The sequence below is a fragment of the Aythya fuligula genome, chromosome W (assembly GCF_009819795.1).
Source record: "Aythya fuligula isolate bAytFul2 chromosome W, bAytFul2.pri, whole genome shotgun sequence".
In the NCBI taxonomy this organism is placed as follows: Eukaryota; Metazoa; Chordata; class Aves; order Anseriformes; family Anatidae; genus Aythya; species Aythya fuligula.
Genome location: NC_045594.1, coordinates 1,858,169 through 1,883,913, shown reverse-complemented (window position 1 = coordinate 1,883,913; position 25,745 = coordinate 1,858,169). Strand labels below are relative to the sequence as shown.

General features: G+C 47.3%; 1 protein-coding gene across 1 annotated transcript in view; it reads left to right on the top strand.

Annotated features, from left to right (window-relative positions):
- Positions 1-16,602: 16,602 nt before the first annotated feature.
- LOC116501377 (ubiquitin-conjugating enzyme E2 R2-like) overlaps positions 16,603-25,745 on the top strand; it is a 90,505-nt gene continuing 81,362 nt past the window's right edge. Inside the window, exon 1 of the mRNA XM_032206895.1 lies at positions 16,603-16,817. Coding sequence (XP_032062786.1) covers positions 16,641-16,817 — 177 coding nt within the window. The 5' untranslated portion in view covers positions 16,603-16,640. The remainder of the gene's footprint in view (positions 16,818-25,745) is intronic.

Genomic DNA, 25,745 nt, shown 5'->3' with positions numbered 1-25,745 from the left:
GGGAGGTTGTAATTGCTCCAAAATCTTTTGTTATTTAAACTGACCCAAATAGATAGGTGGCCCTGTAAACCCCTGAGGTAAAATTGTCCACCTATATTGTTGCTTCCACCCCCATTTCAGGGTCTTTCCAGTCAGAGGTGAATATACATGTATGTTTGCTCTCAGGGCCAGAGAGCACTCCATTCATAACACTGTTATTCCAGTCTAACAATTTACTATTTGAATGCCCAATTTAATCATCAAATCCCTTCCCAACAAATTAGTCCTTGCCTTGGGTACATACAATAATTACCCAGTGATCATTTTATCCCCTAGTCTCAGCTTGGTATCCCCCCCAAAGTGGCACTGTTATCCCAGCCCCACTTTTTAGGGTTTCATTAGTTAATTTAATCCCTGAAGCTTTACAAGTCAGTAATGACTTAGCTGCCCCAGTGTACTGGGTTTGATGGCAAGGTTCGGGGGCTGTGAGTAGGGGAGTGGGAAACTGCAGTGGCAGCCCCCGTGAGAAAAAAAAAAAAAAAAACAGAAGCCTCCCCGTGGCATATAAGGGACAATTTCAGCTGGCCCTAAGGGGCCCACTGCTGCCCAGAGCCAAGCCATCAGCAATACAGTCCGTGCCTCTGTGAGAGCACATCCACGAAAACAAACAAACAAAGAAACAAACAAAAACCTGCTTCTCAACAGCAGTTGAGAGAGCGAGAAACCCCCCCGCAGACACCAAAGTCAGTGCAGAAGGAGGGGGAGGAGGCGCTCCAGGCGCTGGAGCCGAAACCCCCCTGCGGCCGCTGGAGAGGCCCCTGGTGGAGCAGGCTGTTCCCCCCTCCCCGATGCTTGGGAAACTGACCAAACACCACAGCAAATATGCAAATATACCATAACTTCTAGACTATTACTTAGATAATGCCTACATCCTCTTTCCCTGCTCATTCAACTTCAAACAGCTCTGTTAAATATTACATGCCACACCTTTAACACCTTCAGCAACTCTTTTAACACTTCCTTTATCTTTTTCCAGCCTGTACTTTTCTAATACCAGCACCAAAGGCTCAGTCAGGGTCCAACTTAATTCCATACCTTTTCCCTCCAAGATACTGAAACAACATATCAATATAGCATATTTCATCCCATTTTCCTTCTTTCCTCCTTCTTCCACTCCAGATATTCCCATTCGAAGTGGCCAGCCTGGCCACACTTAAAACATCTTATCAAAGCCTGTCTCTGCTAGGACTCGGGCCACAACACAGGCAGCCTTCTTTGCCTGCCATTCCTTCATCTCTCTTCCTCTCCTTTCCATCCTGGCCCTGACTCCCCCTGAAGATTTTCTTCATCTTTCTCCAACCCTCTGCCTCACTACCCGCTGCACTGTCAATACCATTATACCATTAGTTTCGATCTTTTTTTTTTTTTTTTTTTTTTTTTTTTTTCCTTCTTATCTCCCCTCCAGACACACCCCTCCAGGGCCTCCCGCAGGAGGGTCCCCCAGTGACTGTTCACTACATTCCCCCCACCTTCTGAAGCATTTTCTGCGTATTTTGCCAGGCTTTAATCACACAATGAACTTTCAAGAGCCCTTGGGATACTGGGTCCTCAGGTCTCATCCCCAAGTACTTTCTCATTCTGACACTAAGTCTCTCATATAATTTCTGTGTTGCACACTATTATTATTCCAGCCAGGATTGGCAAGTGGGTATTTCTGCCCTGCCGGTATTACCCCTGGTCCTGGAGGATGAGCTCTTTCCCATTCTTGTATAGCAGCTCTCCTCCTGATCATTCCCATTTCTTTCCCTGTAAACAACATACTTATAGACATAATTCCCTCCCCCAAGAGTATAAATCAGGTCGTAGGAACTGGTCTAATTGTTCAGCTAGGCTGTTGGGGTCCTTGAATAAAGACTTCCTCTCCTTCTTAAAAAGTCCTAACCTCTCTGCTGGTAAGGAGGAGGGGGTAGTTCACCTAAGAGGATACACAGTTAGTGTTAGTACTGTTAGTATCAGGGAAGGCAAAATTCTCAACATATCTTCTACCTTGTTCTAATTCTTGCCAGAGCCTAGAGTACGATCCTTCTTTAGGGACAGTGTTAATTCCAGTCCCTGTCTCCCTTCCTGGAGTGACTGCTGCTGCCACCAGTTCAATATTAAGATTATAGGGAGCATAACTTGGCTCCTTCTCTGAAAAAGGAATCTTATTGTTTACACATAAATTTAAAGCCTGAATTTTCATCAGACCCGTATTTTGGCCAAAATACTGCTGTTTCCTTAATTGATTCTTTTGTCCAGACTGATACACAATGTTTAACCTGTGTTTTTTTTTCTTTTTTTTTTTTTTTTAATTACTTTTCTTTTACAATCCCTCTAATTTTGGGATTATGTTTCCAATTTCTTATAATTTTTCAGGAAGAACTATTAGTAGGCACTCCCCCAGGGATATCTCCCTGTCCCCTGGAACTCATATTTTCCCATTTTTCCTAACCCTCGCCAGTATGTGCTACAGAAATTTCCCTTCTGCAGTGTACCACACACCAACGTACTGAAAAATGGGGGTGTACCGCCAAGCACTTCCCCGTGCCAGCGTTACCGCACACCTATGAGTTTACCAGATTCCCTGGAACTCGTACTTCCCATCTTTCCTAACCCTCGCCAGTATGTGCTACAGAATTTTCCCTTCTGCAGTGTACCACACACCAATGTACTGAAAGATGGGGGTGTACCGCCAAGCACTTCCCCGTGCCAGCGTTACCGCACACCTGAGTTTACCAGATTCCCTGGTGTACTTCCAAGCACTTCCCCGTGCAAGGATTACCGTACACCAGATTCCCCTGGTGTAGTGCCAGCACTTCCCCGTGCAAGGGCTTACCATACACCAGATCACCCGACCCCCAAGGCAATACTTAATATTTCTTACCTTGGTCTGTGCACAGAGTTACCGGATCGATTCTTAAAAACCCGGAGTGCCTACCTTCTTCCTTTCCCCACTACTTCACGGATCCTGCCTCTTTAACCAGTCTCGGGCCCTCTGTCAGCTTTCCGCAGAACCGCCACCGTCGATGCACAGGACCGCTGAAATCAGCGGGGCATGCCTTCCTGCTGCTGCGGCGGTGGGGCTCCCCAGTAGGTGACTGGATCCCGGACGAGCCCCCAAATTGTGAGAAACACTCCGTAGCCAATAACTTAGGCTCAGGCGAGGATCTCAGTGAAGTAGTAATTTATTCGCGATTGCAATAGCGGGCGCCCCACAAGCAGGAGAGAGCGCATCTACTAGTTCCAAAACACAGTTTATATACCTTTTGATGGCAGGACCCTCCCCTGTTTCCCCACTGAGTGGGTAATCCAGATTCACAATCTATCTGATGCTTCACAAACAATGCATGGCCTTCAGTCGCCGGCCTGTTAAATTTCAAATTTCTTTTGACATTTTTACTGCTTGAAGTGGTAATGTTTCTTCACTTATCTGACTTGACTTGACACCGTGATTTTCACCTAATTGTCCTAAGGAGTCTGATTGTCTGCATTTTACAAGGTCGCCTGCTAAACTTTCTTATCACTGTAAGCATATCTCAGTACCACATTCCCTCCTTCTAAATAATGTAACTCTGCAAAAACAACATTTCTATTCCCACATGTACACGACCCATGTGGCGGAAGTTTGTACGGAGTGCACCATCATCATATGCCAGCTCATTGGCAATAATGGTCTGGAAAGAGGATGAGGAACCCACAGTGGATGAAGTGGCTAAACAACTCCGGCAGTACGAAGAAAGTCTCTCCTCTTCTTTACAGGCCTGCGTCTCAGCTGTGGAGAAACTTTCTGAAGAGGTCCACCAACTTAAAGAGAATCTATCATCCTCCCCACCTGAACCAACCAGTGTCCACCGACCAAAAGAGAACACTGTGGAGAAACTTTCTGAAAAGGTTCACCAACTTGAAGAGAGATTATTCTCCTCTGCACCTGTACAGAGCAGTGTCTCAGCTATCAGGGGTAGGCGTTCATCCACACAAGGAAGACGATATGGTGGGTACTCACCCCGTGCCACCCTGTGGTTTTACTTACAAGACCATGGAGAGGACATGAGAAAATGGGATGGAAAATCTACCGCGACCCTAGAGGCACGGGTACGTGAGTTGCAAAAGAAAACAATCAGGAAAAAGGGATTCTCTGAAAAGTTTGCTGCTCCAACTTCCAGCAGACAGTCTTTCAAACACAGAAACGAAGAAGATTCTGACCAGGATTAGGGGGGCCCTGCCTCCAGCCAGGGGGAGGAAAGGGACAATCGAGTTTATTGGACTATGTGGATTCGATATCCTGGCACGTCAGACGCACAGAAGTATAAGGCTTTAGTAGACACCGGTGCACAATGTACTATAATGCCATTGAGCTATAAAGGGCCAGAGCCCATCTGTATTCGTGGAGTGACAGGGGGATCTCAGCAGTTGACTGTATTAGAGGCTGAAGTGAGTCTGACTGGGAATGAGTGGGAAAAGCACCGCATTGTGACTGGCCCTTAGAAGAGGATATTTCAAGGACCCAAAAGGGTTCCGGTGGGCTTTTGGTATAGCTGCCTTAGAGACAGAGGGCATTAAACAATTATCTACCTTGCCTGGTCTCTCAGAGGACCCCCCACCTCCCAAATGCACAGGTTTAATGTTATGGACACTATCAGTCCCAAACACCTCAGCACCCACTTCCAGCTTCCCCTCCACATGCTCTGCTTTCATTGCGGATGAGTCCAGGGAAGCACCCAACCCGGAGGGCCACACTGTGCCCTTTCCCACTGATGTTACAACACAAGGATTTTCCTGCATTGCTCCATTAACGCCATGTCCCAGCTTCTGAAAAAAACATGGCTTTGCCCAGAGGACAATATAGGGTTGATCCAAACAGCCAGAGCCAAACCGTTTTTGTTGCCGCTCTCCGTGCTACCCCAGCCCAAGAGACAACACCGATTGGCTGCCTGGATGTCTGCTCCCTGAGCAGGGACACCAGAGACGGATACGCACGTGTCTAACTCAAGTGCCAATTTATTGCTACATAGCATAGCTTCTTATACCCGTACACGCGACCGCCCCGGATCCCCGTGACCCTTTCTTCTGCCCACGGTCCCTCTCAATCCTCCTCCCACATCTCCTCCCACATCTCCTCCTTATGCTATATATCACGCCCCTTTTTGTCGCACCCCCTTTTCCCGTTACAAAAGATATTAGCATAGTACAGTGTTAGCTAAAAGCGATGTTGTGGGGTTGCTGAGGGTCGAAGAACAGCAAGTGCCAATCGCTACCACAACTGTGCATCGGCGGCAATATCGCACTAACCGAGACTCCCTGATTCCCATCCATAAGCTAATTCGTCAATTGGAGAGCCAAGGAGTGATCAGCAAGACTCATTCACCTTTCAATAGTCCCATATGGCCAGTGCGAAAGTCTAATGGCGAGTGGAGAATAACAGGGGACTATCGTAGCCTGAACGAAGTGACGCCACCACTGAGTGCTGCAGTGCCAGTACTGGGCTGGATGTTCAAGGGAAGGGTCTCCTCTGCACATCATGCAACTGATGCTACATGGAGCAAGTGGGTTGCATTGATTACTCAGCGGGCTCGAATAGGAAACCCCAGTCGCCCAGGAATATTGGAAGTGATTATGGACTGGCCAGAAGGCAAATACTTTGGGATATCATCAGAGGAGGAGGTGGGTCGTGCTGAAGAAGCCCCACTGTACAACCAGTTACCAGAGAATGAAAAGAAATATGCCCTGTTCGTTGATGGGTCCTGTCGTATTGTGGGGAAGCATCGGAGATGGAAGACTGCTGTATGGAGTCCTATGCGACGAGTTGCAGAAGCTGCTGAGGGAGAAGGTGAATCGAGTCAGTTTGCAGAAGTGAAGGCCATTCAGCTGGCTTTAGACATTGCTGAACGAGAAAAATGGCCAGTTCTCTATCTCTACACCGATTCATGGATGGTAGCAAATGCCCTGTGGGGATGGTTACAGCAATGGAAGCAAAACAACTGGCAGCGCAGGGGCAAACCCATCTGGGCTGCTGCATTGTGGCAAGATATTGCTGCTCGGGTAGAGAACCTGGCTGTGAAAGTACGCCACGTAGATGCTCATGTGCCCAAGAATCGGGCTACTGAAGAACATCAAAATAACCAGCAGGTGGATCAGGCTGCTAAGATTGAAGTAGCTCAGGTAGACCTGGATTGGCAGCATAAAGGTGAATTATTTATAGCCCGATGGGCCCATGACACTTCAGGCCATCAAGGTAGAGATGCAACATACAGATGGGCTCGTGATCGAGGGGTGGACCTTACCATGGACACTATAGCACAGGTTATTCATGACTGTGAAATGTGTGCTGCAATCAAGCAAGCCAAACGATCAAAGCCTCTTTGGTATGGAGGACGATGGCTGAAATATAAATATGGAGAGGCCTGGCAGATTGATTACATCACACTCCCTCAAACTCGCAATGGCAAGCGCCACGTACTTACAGTGGTGGAAGCAACCACCGGATGGCTGGAAACATATCCTGTGCCTCATGCCACCGCCCGGAACACTATCCTGGGCCTTAAAAAACAAGTCCTATGGCGACATGGCACCCCAGAAAGAATAGAGTCAGACAATGGGACTCATTTCCGAAACAACCTTATAGACACTTGGGCCAAAGAACATGGTATTGAGTGGGTGTATCACATCCCCTATCATGCACTAGCCTCCGGGAAAGCTGAACGATACAATGGACTGTTAAAGACTACATTGAAAGCAATGGGCGCTGGGACATTCAAAAATTGGGATACGCATTTGGCAAAGACCACCTGGTTAGTCAATACTAGGGGATCTGCTAACCGAGCTGGACCTGCCCAATCAAACCTGTTACGTACTGTAGAAGGGGATAAAGTCCCTGTAGTGCATGTAAGAAATATGCTGGGTAAAACAGTCTGGGCTACTCCTGCCTCAGGAAAAGGCAAACCCATTTGTGGAATTGTTTTCGCTCAGGGACCTGGATACACTTGGTGGGTGATGCAAAAGAACAGAGAGGTCCAGTGTGTACCTCAAGGGGATTTAATACTGGGTGAGAATAGCCCATGAACTGAATTGTACCATGTTAATTACTATATAATACTGTATGTTATCACTACCATGACTACTATGAAAATGATGACTAATTAGAATATATGGAAAAGAGTGTAACCTGAGCATGACATAAATGGTATGGAATAAGGGGTGGATAGATGTCCTGGTTTCAGTTAGAACAGAATTATTTTTCTTCCTAGTAGCTGGTGGAATGCTATGTTTTGGCTTAGGATGAGAAGAGTGCTGATAACACCCCTATGTTTTAATTGTTGCAGAGCAGTGCTTATACCAAGCCAAGGACATCTCAGCTTCTTGCTCTGTCCTGCCAACAGGCATGCTGGGGGTGCAGTAAGAGCTGGAAGGGGACAGACCCAGGACAGGTGACCCAAACTAGCCAAAGGGGTATTCCATACCATCTGACGTCATGCTAAACAATATATAGGGGTGGCTAGGTGGGGGGAGGGGGCCGGACTGCTCGGGGTTAGGCTGGGCATCGGTCAGCGGGTGGTGAGCAATTGCATTGTGCATCACTTGTTTGTACATATTATTAGTAGTAGTACTATTATCATCATTGTATTATTATTATTATTATTATTGTTATTATTATTTTCCTGTCTTATTAAACTGTCTTTATCTCAACTCACGGGCTTCACTTTCAATTTCTCTCCCCCGTCCCAAAGAGGGAGGGGGGAGGGTGATCAAACGGCTGCGTGGTGTTTAGCTGCCGGCCGGGTTAAACCACGATGCACTGTGACCCCTACGGTGGACTCTGCAGCCGCTCCAGTTCCAGCTCCTGCAGCTGCTCCAGTCCCAGCTCCTGCAGCCGCTCCAGTCCCAGCTCCTGCAGCCGCTCCAGCTCAAGTTCCTGCAGCCTCTCCAGCTCCTGCAGCTGCTCCAGCTCCTGTGGCTGTGTCAGAGAAACGAGCTGTAGCAGTGCAAGGTGACCCTGCAGAGGGTATTCCAACCCCTGTGGCAGATCCTGTAACGAGGTCAGAGAAACGAGCTGTAGCAGTGCAAGTTGACCCTGCAGAGGGTATTCCAACCCCTGTGGCAGATCCTGTAACGGGGTCAGAGAAACGAGCTGTGGCAGTGCAAGCTGCCCCTGTAGAGAAGGTGAAAAAATGGTATAGAGATTCAGGTCATTTAGAACGCAGAGAGTCTTCTGCCAAATCTAGGTATAGAGACGACAACGACGCTGGGCCATCAGGGATTCAGGAGGAGGAAGATGAGGATGCCAAGAAATCAACAGTAACTACCCGAAACCTAAACGAGTGTGAGTTACGAGATGTGCGAAAAGATTTTGGTCGCTGTATAGGTGAGCAGCTTGTCACCTGGCTGCTCCGATGCTGGGACTCTGGAGCCAATTGTGTGGAATTAGAGGGCAGGGAAGCCATGCGACTGGGATCCCTTGCTAGAGACGCAGGCATTGACAAAGCAATTGCAGATGGAGCACAATCTCACAGCCTCTGGAGGCGTCTCCTCTCAGCTGTGAGGGAAAGGTATCCCTTCAAGGAAGAACTTTTATGTCTACCAGGCAAGTGGACCACTATGGAGAAGGGAATCCAGTACCTGAGAGAATTAGCCGTACGGGAAGTGATTTATGAGGATCCAGACCTCAGACAAACATCCAAAGATCCAGATGAAGTCAGGTGTACATGACCCATGTGGCGGAAGTTTGACGTCAGTGCCAGGGAAGCTCATGGAGCAGATCCTCCTGAGAGTCATCATGCAGCACTTGCAGGGCAAGCAGGCGATCAGGCCCAGTCAGCATGGGTTTATGAAAGGCAGATCCTGCTTGACGAACCTGATCTCCTTCTATGAAAAAGTGACGCGCTGGGTGGATGAGGGAAAGGCTGTGGATGTGGTCGACCTTGACTTCAGCAAGGCTTTTGACACTGTTTACCACAACATTCTCCTCAAGAAACTGACTGCTCTTGGCTTGGACTGGCGCACACTTCGTTGGGTTAGAAACTGGCTGGATAGCCGGGTCCAAAGAGTTGTGGTGAATGGAGCCAAGTCCAGTTGGAGGCCGGTCACTAGTGGCGTTCCCCAGGGCTCGGTGCTGGGGCCGGTCCTCTTTAATATCTTCATCAGGGAGTCTCGGTTAGTGCGATATTGCCGCCGATGCACAGTTGTGGTAGCGATTGGCACTTGCTGTTCTTCGACCCTCAGCAACCCCACAACATCGCTTTTAGCTAACACTGTACTATGCTAATATCTTTTGTAACGGGAAAAGGGGGTGCGACAAAAAGGGGCGTGATATATAGCATAAGGAGGAGATGTGGGAGGAGATGTGGGAGGAGGATTGAGAGGGACCGTGGGCAGAAGAAAGGGTCACGGGGATCCGGGGCGGTCGCGTGTACGGGTATAAGAAGCTATGCTATGTAGCAATAAATTGGCACTTGAGTTAGACACGTGCGTATCCGTCTCTGGTGTCCCTGCTCAGGGAGCAGACATCCAGGCAGCCAATCGGTGTTGTCTCTTGGGCTGGGGTAGCACGGAGAGCGGCAACAAAAACGGTTTGGCTCTGGCTGTTTGGATCAACCCTATATTGTCCTCTGGGCAAAGCCATGTTTTTTTCAGAAGCTGGGACATGGCGTTAATGGAGCAATGCAGGAAAATCCTTGTGTTGTAACATCAGTGGGAAAGGGCACAGTGTGGCCCTCCGGGTTGGGTGCTTCCCTGGACTCATCCGCAATGAAAGCAGAGCATGTGGAGGGGAAGCTGGAAGTGGGTGCTGAGGTGTTTGGGAATGATAGTGTCCATAACATTAAACCTGTGCATTTGGGAGGTGGGGACAGAGGCATGAATGAGGCTGATAGGGTTTGGGGTGCAGGGAGATGTAATGAAGCAGTTAGAGTGGGGCTGTTGGGTTGGGAAGAAGTGGGATGAAGCCAGTGACTCATTGCAGATAGATGGGATGTGACAGGCAGAGCTGAAGTGCTTTCTCTCACTGCTGAGAGCACCATGCCTACAGCCCTTCCAGATGTGGCCCAGATGTTGACGCACTAAGAAGGGTGGCCAAAGCCAGTGTTGATGGAAGCACCTGCCACCAAGGGAGCACTCGGCTCCTGTCCCACATGTCCTGCCAGTCAGCCTGATCCCATATCGTCAAAATGTTAAATCCAGCAACTCAAGATGTAAATAAGAAAAATATGGGACTGGCAGAAAATATCCCCCCCAGCATGACACAACCCAACCTCTTCAGAGCTCCTCCAACAAGCAGCTTCTCAGCCACACAAAAAATGTAGAAGTGTTCACAATCACAGAATCACAGAACTGTCTAGGTTGGAAGAGACCTCAAGATCATCGAGTCCAACCTCTGACCTAACACTAACAAGTCCTCCACTAAACCGCATCACTAAGCTCTACATCTAAACGTCTTTTAAAGACTTCCAGGGATGGTGTCTCCACCACTTCCCTGGGTAGCCCATTCCAATGCCTAACGACCCTTTCGGTAAAGAAGTTCTTCCTAATATCCAACCTAAAACTCCCCTGGCGCAACTTTAGCCCATTCCTCCTCATCCTGTCACCAGGCACATGGGAGAATACACCAACCCCCACCTCGCTACAGTCTCCTTTAATGTACCTATAGAGAGCGATAAGGTCACCCCTGAGCCTCCTCTTTTCCAGGCTGAACAAGCCCAGCTCCCTCAGCCACTCCTCGTAGGACTTGTTCTCCAGGCCCCTCACCAGCTTCGTCGCGCTTCTCTGGACTCGCTCAAGCACCTTGATGTCCTTCTTGTAGCAAGGGGCCCTTACTGAGGGTACACTCAATCCCCTCATCCAGATCATCAATGAAGATATTAAAGAGAACTGGCCCTAATACTGAGCCCTGGGGAACGCCACTAGTGACCGTACTCCAGCTGGATTTGACTCCTTTCACCACAACTCTTTGGGCCCGGCTATCCAGCCAGTTTCTAACCCAACAAAGCATACGCCAGTCCAAGCCATGAGCAGCCAGTTTCTTGAGGAGAATGTTGTGGGAAACAGTGTCAAAAGCCTTGCTGAAGTCAAGGTCGACCACATCCACAGCCTTTCCCTCATCCACCCAGCACGTCACTTTGTCATAGAAGGAGATCAGGTTCGTCAAGCAGGACCTGCCTTTCATAAACCCATGCTGACTGGGCCTGATCACCTGCTTGCCCTGTAAGTGCCATGTGATGACACTCAAGATAATCTGCTCCATGAACTTCTCTGGTACTGAGGTCAAACTGACAGGCCTGTAGTTTCCCGGGTCTGCCCTCCGGCCCTTCTTGTAGATGGGCATCATGTTTGCTAGCCACCAGTCAACTGGGACCTCCCCCAGTAGCCAGGACTGTTGATAAATGATGGAAAGCAGCTTGGCTAGCTCCTCTGCCAGTTCTCTTAGTATCCTCGGGTGGATCCCATCTGGCCCCATGTACATCCAAGTGCCGTAGCAGGTTGCCAACCATTCCCTCATGGATAGTGAGGGCCACATTCTGATCCAGATGTCCAGCCCACAGGCTGAAGGCCTGAGAGCAGAATTAAACAGCTTTCTGCAAACCTGTGCCAGTCCTGATGGGGACAGTTTCTGGGGTGAGATGGGATGTTGCAAGGGCCTGTACCCCTGGCATGTCAAGCTGCCAAACCCCAGAGTTTTTTACAGCCACAGGCTCAGGACCAGGTACCAGTGCCGGCTACAGAGCATTTCTGGAGAAGGTGATGGGGGCCTCCTTGAGGAGAGCTGGAAGAGCTGGAGGAGTATGAGGGGCGTAGTGGCAGGAGGAGGGAAGGGAGAAAGCTGTGCTTGCCGCAGGGACAATGGCAAATTTGTCCTATTAGCAGCTGGTGCATGGGGCAAGTGTGGTGTAATTGCCTAAAGTAACTAGGAAAATAAAACTAACATCCACATTTTAAAGAAAATGTACAGCATTGAAGAGGCTTTCAGGGTAGGGCATAGATGCATTACCTAAGCGTTCCCTAGGCTTCCAACCTTAGATGCTATCGCGCTGGGGAAACTTGGTGTGCTAGCCCTAAGGAACAGTACGGATCATAGAGTGGAGTGGAGACACCACGGCTAGGCTCTGTGACCAGGTGGGGACTCGATTGTTCTTGTGCACACCGAGACCGATAAGCTGCACTTTTTGCTACCCTGAGCCAAGGACCTGTCATGTTTTGAGAAATGCTGTACCCTAGTGTACTTTTGCTCATTATAATATCATTATAATACCAAAACACACCTCCATCCCAAAAGCTACCTGCCTCCAAGGTGCGAACAAACCCTCACCGAGCATGCGCTCTGAATTTCTCGGAGCCTATTATTTCTCGGAGCCGCCAGTTGACTGGCGGCTAGCAAACGTGACGCCCATCTACAAGAAGGGCCGGAGGGCAGACCCGGGAAACTACAGGCCTGTCAGTTTGACCTCAGTGCCAGGGAAGTTCATGGAACAGATCCTCCTGAGAGTCATCATGCAGCACTTGCAGGGCAAGCAGGCGATCAGGCCCAGTCAGCATGGGTTTATGAAAGGCAGATCCTGCTTGACGAACCTGATCTCCTTCTATGACAAAGTGACGCGCTGGGTGGATGAGGGGAAGGCTGTGGATGTGGTCTACCTTGACTTCAGCAAGGCTTTTGACACTGTTTACCACAACATTCTCCTCAAGAAACTGGCTGCTCGTGGCTTGGACTGGCGTACGCTTCGTTGGGTTAGAAACTGGCTGGATAGCCGGGCCCAAAGAGTCGTGGTGAATGGAGCCAAGTCCAGTTGGAGGCCGGTCACTAGTGGCGTTCCCCAGGGCTCGGTGCTGGGGCCGGTCCTCTTTAATATCTTCATCGATGATCTGGACGAGGGCATTGAGTGCACCCTCAGTAAGTTTGCAGATGACACCAAGTTAGGTGCGTGTGTCGATCTGCTTGAGGGTAGGAAGGCTCTGCAGGAGGATCTGGATAGGCTGCACCGATGGGCTGAGGTCAACTGCATGAAGTTCAACAAGGCCAAGTGCCGGGTCCTGTACCTGGGGAGCAATAAGCCCAAGCAGAGCTATAGGCTGGGAGAGGAATGGTTGGAGAGCTGCCAGGCAGAGAAGGACCTGGGAGTGATGGTGGATAGTCGGCTGAATATGAGCCAGCAGTGTGCTCAGGTGGCCAAGAAGGCCAACAGCATCCTGGCTTGTATCAGAAACAGTGTGACCAGCAGGGCTAGGGAAGTGATCGTCCCCCTGTACTCAGCTCTGGTGAGGCCGCACCTCGAGTACTGTGTTCAGTTTTGGGCCCCTTGCTACAAGAAGGACATCGAGGTGCTTGAGCGGGTGCAGAGAAGGGCGACGAAGCTGGTGAGGGGCCTGGAGAACAAGTCCTACGAGGAGCGGCTGAGGGAGCTGGACTTGTTCAGCCTGGAGAAGAGGAGGCTCAGGGGCGACCTTATCGCTCTCTACAGGTACCTCAAGGGAGGCTGTAGCGAGGTGGGGGTTGGTTTGTTCTCCCACGTGCCTGGTGACAGGATGAGGAGGAATGGGCTTAAGTTGAGCCAGGGGAGTTTTAGGTTAGATGTTAGGAAGAACTTCTTTACTGAAAGGGTTGTGAGGCATTGGAACAGGCTGCCCAGGGAAGTGGTGGAGTCACCATCCCTGGAAGTCTTCAAAAGACGTTCAGATGTAGAGCTTAGGGATATGGTTTAGTGGGGACTGTTAATGTTAGGTCAGAGGTTGGAATCGATGATCTTGAGGTCTCTTCCAACCTAGAAATTCTGTGATTCTGTGATTCTATTACTTTAAAAGGAGACGGAAGAACTTTTCACCAATCATAACTAAGATATGCTTGACTAGAGTCACTCAAGCTCCACCTAAAAGATAGAAAATAATATAAATTGGCCTAAGAGAGAGGGGATGTTAGGGAAGATCTCACCGTCAGGGGAGATACCATTCCGAGGGAATACAACATCCTTAGGCCCTCCTGACTCCTGGGATCAGTCGACGGGCTGAGCCTCTCTTTCCCCCCAGTTGAGATGCCTTTGGGTGAGATTTGAACACTTGGTTATAAATCTTTCTAGAGTCTTTGATCCTTTTAACATATTAATTTCTAGGCTGTGCACCTGTAACACCTGTGTATTTCATGCATGCTAGCTTGCTTTTGCAGACAGCCACTACCGCCGGCAATCCAAAGAACCTGTGTACCTGTTGCTGTAATAAATCGCACTTGATTGAATTGTTACAGCTCTCATTAAACGCAACTAGGGCAAGGGTGGTTAGACGTTACTGGTGAATCCGTGACTGTGGTAGTTCAGTGTTCTGAATCCAACCAGACCCCTGACGGTTAATGCATTATTGGTGAATCCGACTGGACCCCTAACAGTTAATGTGTTATTGGTGAATATCCGACCAGACCCCTAACAGTTAATGTATTATTGGTGAAATCTGTGATTGTGATAGTTCAGTACCCTGAATCCGACCGGGCCCATAACGGTTAATCAGCTACACCCCTTAACACGACAGCAAGCATGCTGCCTTCTCCCAGGGCCACGGTCTGGGGAGTGAGACATGGCTCCCAGTGCCAGGAGGGGACTTCAGTGTCCACCTGCAGCACAGGCTGCCCCAGATCACTGGTGATCCGTGACAGCTATCCCATACATTCAGGAAATTCCATTGGGTCTGGAAAAAGTGGATTACAGGTCTAATGGTTACCCCTAGGGCTGTCCTCAGGGTGGAAAATCAGTGAGTGGTGGTGGAGGAAAGGCAGAGGGATGAATTTACACAGGGGTGGAGGGATGGTCAGGCACAGCTTCTCCAGGTTGTTTGTCCAAGTACCTTGGGCCACTGCAAAGTGAAATAGCCCTGTCATGTGCAGAATGATGAAAGCAATGCGTAGCAGAAATGGATTAAGGACCAAGTCCTGCAGCACTGAGTCCCATGGTCCAGTGAAGTAACCATTTGCCATTATCGGTTCCCACTTTCTGGACAGTGCCCTGTTCTTGTTGCCTGTGACTGCTTTGATCTTTTTAATTAATCTAATCTCTAAAGTAAACACTCTTCAATCTCTATTGCAGCATCTCAAGGTCCTTAACCATTTCATCCCTAGACTCCACGTAATCCAATGCCATATATTTACATCAAGGCATTATATGATTTTTACTTTCATTCATCCACAATTTTTATTTGACCGTAAGTACACAGAGAGCAGAAATATCCTTCTAGTAACTCTGACATTTTGGGGGACGTTACAAATAATTCAGAACTCATCATAGCATTTAGCTATTAAAATGATCCCCATTAGAACCCCTTTAATTCCGTATCAGGTAATACACATCGACTTTTCCATGTCAGTGCTGTGTTACCTCCTCATTATTTCTCCTGTCTTGGCCGAGGAAAGACTTCCAGCTCACACGTGCGTCTGTGCCAGGCACGCTGCAAGCAGCTGAGTGGCCCCATATGCTGACAGGCAGGTGCGTGCATTAATGCTTCCAGAAGCGAGACCCAGACTTGTGCCATCTGCAGTTGTGCTGTGCTGTTTGTCCTCCTTCTGGATCATCGCTTTTTTCTTTGATTCCATATAGACTTGCTAAGGAATATGAGCTCACAGGCACCGTCTCAGGTCTTAACCATGCTTTTGTGTTCACAGCCCTGTGTGTGGAGCTGTGGTGGGCACCACCTTGACCCTGGAGGATTCTTTCCTCCTTGGGTGGATGGGAGGAAGGAACCCAACCATTTTCTGGCTGTGGTACCTCATGCATCTGTGGAGCTATGTGAAAACAGCGCCAATGCCTATGGGAGCACTGTCTGTTTCGATGTCACTGTTGGGTGTTTGGGGATCGCTATGGGATGCTTGCCATTTCCCAAAACACCTCTGTGTTTGGACTACCAGCCTCTGTGCCCAACAGCTTCCATGGGAAAATGGCCTCCGGACCATCAGCCTCTACACCCTTGCCCTGCAGTGCAGCAGCTCCATGGAGGACCATGGACCAGGATGTCAGGGAGAATCCATGCCAGGATGGTGGCCACCCACCCTGTCCCTATCCCAGTGGTGCTCTCGCTGTCACCCAGCATCATTTGCCCACCAGGAACGGGGAACACATTGCTGTGGCTGATCCTTCCCCAACACCACACTGACATGGCTGTGTCCTCCTCCCTCCACAAGCCACCACTAAGAACATGGCAGGCATATGGCTGCCATGATAAGAACATATAAGAACATGGGGGGGGAGGGGGGGCAGTAGTGAAAGAAGGGAGTGCTGTTCCTTTAAGAACTATGGTGGGGGCTTATCTCCACCAGACTGGGGCGAGGTTCCACGGGGTGGGGGCGGGGCTACACAGGGGGTGGGCGAAGTCACACATGGAGCGGGCGTGTCTCCGCGGAAGAGCGGGCGTGTCTACACAGTGAAAAGGCGAGGCCATAAGAGGGGTGGGCGTGGCTAAAAGGTTAATGGGCGTGTCCTGGTGGGCGGGGCGTGTCCCGGGGCGGCGCGCTGAGGTCAGCGGCGAGCGGGCGCCGTCACAAAAGGAAGTGGCGGCAGCAGTGGGGGCTGGTACTGTGGGGCGGGGCGGGGCGGGGGCCGGCGGCGGAGGCGGAGGCCGAGGCCGAGGCCGAGGCCGAGGCCGGCGGCGGCGGCGGCGGCCGTGCCATGGCCCAGCAGCAGATGAGCAGCTCGCAGAAGGCGCTGATGCTGGAGTTGAAGTCGCTGCAGGAGGAGCCGGTCGAGGGCTTCCGCATCACCCTGGTGGACGAGTCTGACCTCTACAACTGGGAGGTGGCGATCTTCGGGCCGCCCAACACCCTCTACGAGGGGGGGTATTTCAAGGTACGCCTCGGCCCGCTCGCCCGCCCGCCCGCAGGGCCTCCGACACAACCGCCGCCCCGGCCGCCGGTCTCTTTGTCTCCGCCGGGAGGTCCCGGCCTCTCTCCGCCAAGCCTCGGCGGGGCCGTGCCGTGCCCACCCCCCCCCCCCGGTGGCCGTTGGGAGCCCTTTTAGCTGGAGGCCTCGCCCCCGAGGAGTTGGGATGAGGCTGGGGGGTGAAGCCGCCGCCTCCCGGCCTTTTCTTCCTTTATTTTCTGCCTTTCTTTAATTATTTAATTTACTTTATTTTTATTTATTTATTTTTTTTTACTCCCTCCCTGTATTTTTAGCTAAAGCAGAGGCTCCGTGGTGAGGCGAGGCCTCCCCCCCGGCTATGGTAACCCGCGGGGGGGACCTTGGTTGGGTGGTAGCTGGGGGTGCTGGCCTTCCAGGCTATGCTTTTTGTCAGAATCTGATGGTGCTGTGTGTTGGGTTGTCCCCCGGTTGTCATTCCTTCCATCCCCAAACTTAAGCGGATGGCCCTCAAAGGGCTACAGCAATGCTTCGTGGGCAAAGGTAGATAACTGCTTTCAATTCCTCTCGATCTTCCTGTTAGTCAAAAAAAAAAAAAAAAAAAAAACCAAAAAAAAAACTTTTGTGGTTGTTATTTCCCCACTTGTAAACCCAGAAAGCAAGAAATCTGGCACCTCCTCACCCAAAAGGAACAAGACTTAAAGAAGGCTGGTGCATTTTCCTTAAAAGAAACAAAAGCTTTGGTGAAGCAAAAGATGCATTGTGCTGGGCATCTCTCTCTGTGCTTTGTGGCTATTTGAGCTCTGGCAAAACCATGTCACTTGGCTTGTATCTCCCAGGAGTTATCGATTTAGTGGTACCTCTGACATCTTCCCTCTATTGCCAGTCAGCCCTTTGGCTTCTGTCAAACCAAACAAAAGCTTGGAGGATCTCTTTGCTTGTCTAGCATGCATCTTCGGTGCCTCTTGGCCTCTCTGAACCAGGGTTTAAGCACTCTGTCCCACAAAACCAAAATAACCTGTAGCTTGGGGAATAATGGATTTAGTCATGTTCAGTTTGGCCTCATTGTTTGGAAGGAAGGGAAGATTTTGGCATGAGGCTTTCCTTTTGTAATGAGTTGGCTGGCTTACTCATGTAGGTGTGATATGTGTATTCTTAGACTCACCTCTATTATTACTTTCTCAGGAAGTCCCTGCAGTTTTGGATTGGTAACTGAGCCATTTCTACATCAGAATGGACTGGTCACATCTTCCTGCACTTGGATTAGTCATCATTTTTTTTTTTCTTTTTTTATTTTCAGAGAAATTACGAAGGCGTCAAAATACTTGGTTTAGGAGCCACCTGGCCTATGCGTTTGTAATTGTTCTTGGAAAGAAAGCTGAAGCAGACAGTGAAATGACTTGAGGATGTGCCTCTAGCAAGTGCAGATATTGGCATGAGTGCTGGCGTTACTTTACCCCAGAGCTGTGATTGCGATGGCTCTTGCTGTTTGGTGTCCTTGAACTGTAGGACCTTTTCCTCTAAATTCCTCTCCTGTTTGAGAGTGGGAGGTCTCATGATGCCTCCGTCCCCTCTGCAGCAGAGAATTCATTTCAGGCAGTGTGACCAGAGCCTGTCGTATGGAGTTTCTGATCTCTCCTCTGTAAGGAACCATGCCTGCTCTGTTTTGGTAGCGTTCAGTCTTTAGTTATTCACCCTAAATTCTCAGCTCCTCAAAAAGCAGTCTTAGACACAAATTTTCTCCCAAGAGAGGGTTCATGTTGTCCTGATCATGAAGTTCCTGACTTCTCTTTGTAGTGAGCCTTTAATGCAAACCTTAAGGTATGTTAGGCTTGGCTTAGTGAACATTTTAGAGATGAGACTGGTAAAACTGAAACTTTATTTGGTGGAGTTTACTTCATGATGTACTCATATTTGAGTTGAATGCCACTTCAAATCACTATCTGATTTATCCTTAAGGTTTCTTGTTTTGGTAACTTAAATATCTATCTATTCCGTTCTATGTTTTTAGTTTTCTAAGACTAGATAAGTAGAACTTGAAATAATAGCAAAAAATAAAAGGTTACATTGCGTAATTGTGTAGAATCTCCTGGCGATGAGGGTTTGGCAATTTTTCTTCCATTTGCTTGAGGTGTAGTTTGAGGACAGGGACTGGAAGGAAAGTACAAAATCTTTTGGTTAAACTTAAATGCAGGTATTCCTCAATATATTTACACTTAAAGTGACTTTATTGAAGTGTTAGCAATGCTTGATTCATGGTTCATGGAATCAGATGAACATATATCACAATGGTCATGAAGCTTTCAGAACTGGTAACATCAGCTTTTGGCACCTCCATTTATTCTTGGAGAAACATGACCTTTCTCTATGGATTGTTGGACTAGCTGAATAAACTGAAATGAGTGAAGTGCTCTCTCTGCACCTCTTTGAAAGGAGCTACTGCTGTTCAAAGTTGGTCTAACACTTTAACTGCCTCTGGTTTCAGTTGCTAATCCAGTGATTTTATCACTTGATAAATTTAAGCAGAAAACATGTCTTGCTTAGTGCTTTTAGATTATTGATACCTTAGTGCGGGCCATAATAAAACCAGTAACTTCTGAAAACTTTAACTGTTTTTTGCTAAGCTTATATCATCAACTATTCCATCCTGCTTAGCTCTGCTGCAGGACTTCATAGCTCAGGACCTCTCAGCTGGACGCATAGGGCAGTAGCTTTCAGAAATGTCCATTTCACACAGAGCTTGGTTTGGGTAGAGCAGTCCTGAACCTCACATCCCCATTGTACAGTTAGCTGAAGGTGCATGTCTGCAGTGGAGGCTGGGTCATGAGTCCAAGTGTGTCTACACAGCTGTCCTCTCCACTGACGGTCTCTGGCTTATCTAGTGACTTTCTGTGGCTATCCAGTCTAACTGGGGATAACGTTTTGGGCAACCCTTTGCTTGAATTCCAGATTACCACCATCAAGGAAGGAGTTAAGCTGTCTCATGCACTGGTTACTTCTCATTCCCTGCTGGGGAGACAGAAGTAGCATTTGGTCAGTGACCTACCAAGAGGTCCCAGGACGAGAGCAAGTGTCCATCCCTCAACTCCTGTCCCCAAGGTGTTGTCTGTCAGTTTGACCAAAGCTTCTGCCAGTGTTCTGGCCTAAATCAGTTGTATTGAGATACAGGTACTTGATTTTTTTGATCCCTGACTTATTCAGAACTTGTTTAAAGGAGAGAGGTGAGTAGACATTGGGTGTTTAAGGTATGATTTCCTCACAACTGATTCAGATGTTGAGTTGTTTTGAATGACGAAGGGAAGACTTCTCAGAATAAAATGTTTCCTGCCAGGGTCATAAATGGAGTTGTTTCTTTCTTCAGCTGGGGAGAACATGGTGTGATGGAACAGATCTCTATTAGCTTGAGCTATGCAGTAGTTGTGAATTGCTCTTGAAATTGTGGGAATATTTCTCCGGCTTTTCAGACAATAACTGTAGTGGAGGAGCAGATGACACTGTAGCCTGCAGAACTGCATGTAAACAGTTTGTGCATGCCACCTTAAACCACTCTTTTTTTGCATCTGCTGTTTAAATGGGGAGCAGTATAACAGAGCTTATTAAGCTGCAATCTGGTGATGATAGGTGTTAGTTGTGATAGATATCAATGGCTGAAGTTTTTTGTATGGTGAAACTCTTGCCATATCAGTTGCCAGTTGGTCTCTGGGTAATGTCTCTGTCTGCTTTGAAATCGATGTCATGCTTCAATGCTTGAGCCTTCAAAACTTGGGGACTGATAAACTTGAGGGTTTTAATCAAATGATGCTCTCAGGACACTAGCAGAACTATTAGAACATGCTTCCTGGTGGCTTACTTAAAGTTCTGTATGTTTGCTGCAGTTGTACCTTTGCAGCACAACTTCTGTCTTTTACAAATGTAAGTCTTCTCATTTTATAGTTGAGTAGTGTCCTGCTTAGGTTGTGAGCAAACCTTTCAGTGAATGTGCAGGTAAAAGTTTGTTTGTAAAATTTCCTATTAATCACATAGAACTGCCTAAAAGCACAGTTGTTTCACCAAGTATGCTGTGTTGAGAGGCATGTTTAATGTGGAGCAAGAGTCAATATTAAAAGCTCCTTCAGAGGTGATTTGGGCTGGGTAGATGAAAAATGAGTATACCTAACATGAAAGGAAACAAGCAAAATTAACTGGTATTGTTAGAGTTGCTGTTTGATGGTTCTTAAGGCAATTTCAGAAGGTATTCCTGCTACTTGAATGAGCAAGTCTTGACATGTAAGCTGGTGTGTGAGGGGGAAAGCAAGCATTATGCTTAGTTTTCTTAAGTAATTTGGGGGCTGAGGCATTGTTCTCCATGGTTTTTGTAGCTTTTTAACCATGTGCTGAGTTCTGTGTTGTTGGATCTCAGCTTCTTCCAAGGGATTTATTTGAATTCAAAGCAATTAGCAGGAATATATTTTTCAGAGCAGATCAATACAGGACTTTCTCCCACTTGTCTGATAGCAAGAATGAGTACTATATTCAAAAACTTGATACTGTAGACCAGTGCCTAGAAAGCTTGAAATTAAATGCTCAAGAAACTTCTATTTGTTTAAATGTTCTACCAGTTACATAGTTCTAACATCGCAAAAATATTTCTTGGGTAGAGCAGTCCTGAACCTCACATCCCCATTGTACAGTTAGCTGTTACTTCTACTTCTCTTGAAGTGTGGTACTATCTGCACAGAAGCTGACTTCTACAAGCCTCTGAATTGCAAGCTCATAGAGAATTTCTCTCAGTGTACATAATTTTCAATTTTTGTTGCCTTTAGGTATCATCACTAATAAGCAGAGGTTTGCAACTAAGGGGCATGGAACTGCTTATAAACAGAATGTGCAGCTGCTGCTGCAGGTCTCAAGAGCTCCCATGTGGAGCTGGCAGTCCCTGAACTGGAAGAACAGCTAAGCCATCTGCAAGCAGGGAGGGAAGATGCTCGTGATGCTGGTTCACTGACACTAAGCACAGTTATGATCTCTGGCTCAAAGGCCTAAGAAATGCTTAACCGACTCTTGCTGTGCTGTTGCATGTAGATTTTTGGTAGGCTATACCTGTAGGCTGCACAGACCCCTCCAGACCACTTTCTTCAGGGCATCTGCCTCTCCTCAGGAGGCAGCAAGCAAGGTAATGATGACAACAAGCCCATAGTTCTTCCCCTAGGGCTTCTCTCAGCCAGGTGGGATTCTTGTACATGTTCTGAAGGCAGATAATGATTTGCCAATCTGTTGATACCTGAAAATACAAGTTTACATGCAATTAGGCACTACTGTATGACAAGAGGAAAAGCTGTGGCACAGCCCGTCTCTTCCATTTTCAGTCTAATGACAAGCTTTTGATTTGGAAAAGATTAAGTACTGTTGTCTTGCTTTTTTTTCCATTGTTTGGCTCTATTTCTATGAGTTTGCACAGAGTCATCCTCAGACAAGGTAAAATACATTATTTTTATTCTTAGGTAGCAATGCAAAGAATTGTGCCTCTAAAATTCTTGCCAGTCTGTTCAAGAGATAGAACTGTCTACATGCTTTTAATTACTAGGTCTGGCTAATATTCTGGGAATTAGTGGAAATCTTTGAATTTCTTGTGTTAAGAGGGTGTTCTTAACTTCTTGTTCAGCTAGTAAATCCTGAAGTTCTCCAGTGTGCAATGGGTGTCTGAGTGTGAGACAACTTCTGTAACTTCTCAGAAGTTCAAGCATGTTCTTACCTTGCTGTTTCTGAAGTCATACTTACACTCTCCACTGTTTTACAGGGAGATAAATTCACACCAGGTATCTCCTTTTTTAGTAGCATTTTAAGTCTACTGCATGATGCTCATTTTGCATTGGAAGGTAGGAAATGCCAGGAAGAAAAAATTGCTTGTTGAACCTTAACTCAGGTGTTTTTGATGTGCAGTTTGGCCTTGTGGTTTTTGTCTGTCCTCAGGTATTCGTGATAATGAATGGTGTGGATTAAATGGTGGATGTTGAATTTGAATGTAGCTGACTTACATTTGGAAATATAACCAAATTACAGATGGACAATATTGTGGATGGACTAGAGGTTTTGTTAATTATAACTTGGGCTGTGTGTGATCAGATGTGCCTGCACAGATGTGAGAACTCGTGAAACTTGCTTGCTGCTTTCCAGAGTTCTAGTACTTCATTTTTATAACCTTAGTATTTTATCTAGCAATGAGTTAGTAATACTAATAGCAATTCCCCTAAGCATTAGCAGTAGCTACTTACTGGGAATGTCTAGTCCAACCAGACCAGTTCAATGGTATAAACGGTGGCCTTGTGTGCCTTCCCCTGAAGTAGCAGTAGCAGCAATAACTAGCCTAATTTTCTGAAATAACTGAAATGCATTAGGATTCGACCAAAAAGGGGGTAAATGGTGAAGCTACTGAATTAGGTTATGAGTAGGATACTTTGGGATCTCTGCTTGAGGTGTAATGTGACCAGGACTCTATGAAACTGTTCTTGTTTTTTTTTTTTTTTTTTTTTTTAGTTGAGGATATCACATAGGGAACAAGGGGAACATACAGGGGCTGTTGTAAGTGAATCATGCTTTCAGACATTGTATTTGTGACTAACAAAGATCTGGCAGGCAGGCTGTATCTTACTCCTTAAGGTCTTAGTACTGAAAGCATGACATGATATTCCCACTGGTCTATTTTGTTCTCTTAAAATCATATAAGTCATTTAGAGCTTCAAGTGAAGGGCTCTTACTGCAGAGATGCAACTTTGAGATCATAGCAGTGGAGACATGTTTGCGATACCATGTGACTTTTATTCTAGCTAAGATGTACACCCTGGTTAAAGAATTTAAAATGTGCATTTTCATGTTAACAGCAAAATATTTGGGAAGGTTAAGTTGAAAAAAATCTTTGCTAGGGTATTAGAATAATGGAAAGACCAGTGTTTAACTGGCTGTTAGGTCAATTCTTGGGTGATAGATGCCTGCTACGCAAAATTTCTTGGTTTTAAATCAATTCTTATCCTCTTCTACAACTGGGGATCTTTCACTGTCAGAACTGGCAGAGGCTGAAGTGAGATTGCTGCAAGAAACACACTCCTTGGCCTTGTCAAAACAGAGCCATGCATAACCATGGTTTGTAATGCATTCAGTTTAGACTCTGTTCCTGTTATCAAGTCTGCTGGCCTATGCTTCTAATTCATGGATGTAAACTACACTGGTGTGTGAGCGTTTGCTTTACCTTGGCTAGAATAACGATCTCTAAAAGCACTCACCTTTTATTAAAAGAAAAAGCTTCTTAGAGTGTATTGAAGGAAACTGAATTTCATTCTGGTTCTCTTGATTATTTCTCTTGCAGAATAGTAACTGTACCCCCACTTAGTAGCTGAATGCCTTTTTGGTAGTGCATTAAACAGGATAACGTGAGAGGTTAATATTTCTTAGAACCATAGAATATCCAGAGTTGGACTTGATCCTTATGAGTCCCTTCCAACTCCTGGTACCGCACAGGTCTACCCAAAAGTTTAGACCATGTGGCTAAGTGCACAGTCCAATTGCTTCTTAAATTCAGACAGGCTTAGTGCACTGACTACTTCACTGGGGAGCCTGTTCCAATGTGCAACCACCTACTCGGTGAAGAATCTTTTCCTGATGTCTAGCCTAAACCTCCCCTGCCTCAGCTTGACTATATTCCTGTGGGTCCTATCACTGGTGATTAAGGAGAATAGGTTGGTGCCTACCCCTCCACTCCCACCCGTGAGGAAGCTGTAGACCATGATGAGGTCTCCCCTCAGCATCCTCATCACTTGGTCTGTTCAGCCTGGAGAACTCAGCTGCTCCTCATATGTCTTCCCCTCTAGGCCCTTCACCATCTTCATCACCCTCCTCTGGACACTGTCCAACAGTTTAATGTCTTTAGTACAAACTGTGGTGCCCAGAAGTGCACACAGTACCTCAAGGTGAGGCTGCACCAGAGCAGAGTAGAGCGGGACGATCACCTCCCTTGACTGACTAGCAATGCTGTGTGTAATAAATGGCTAAGTCCCAAATAGGGTTACAATCAAAGTTTACAATTTATTAAACGAGCAGAGGTAAGCAAACAGCGCTGGGTGCGTCGGGAGTATCTGCTCCACCAAGATGCACACCAGTTATATCAAGCAGCTGGTTTTTATGCTCCTAGGCTGATACGTATTCATTACTACTTCTTAAAAAAAAAAAAAAAAAAAAAAAAAAACAGGGTTGTTATAATTAGTTTCCGGAATCCAAACCCTCCTACTGGAGCATGCATATCAGTCTCCGGTGGTCCCTCTGGGGGTCTCTCATGCTGAAGGCTCATAGCCTTCCTCCCTCTTGTCCTTCTCCTTTGTCCAACTTGGCTGTATGTCAGAGACTTGTGCAATGTCCCCTGCAAGCTTTGTCTTTTAGTTGTTCTTCAGCTCTCCCCGTCTCCTTAATCTCCTGGCCAGATATCAGAGACTTGCATAGTGTCCCATGCAATAGTAACAATAGTTAGCAGTTATTCTGAAACCCCCCAGATAACAGAGACTTCAAGGAGAAGCCTACAAATACATTTCCCTTCAAGCTCTCTATTGACACAAAATGCTAGACCATTCCTTTGCAAGACACAAGAACTTTATACATTAACCACTCTGTTTTCCTTACCCTTGTAGTTATACAAGGGTATGTAAGACAGAAGGTCACATTTCATCATACCATGTGGCCCTAGCATTGTTCCATATTGACATGAATCAGATGAACACATTTCACACTGTGCTTGATGCATTCCAGGATACAGTTGGCCTTCCTGGCTTCCAGGACACAATGCTGGCTTATAGTCAACTTGCTGTCAACCACAACCCCCAGATCCCTCTCTGCGGGGCTGCTCTCCAGACTGGGTGATGAGACGCTGTGTGTATAGCCAGGGTTGAGGGGTGTCTT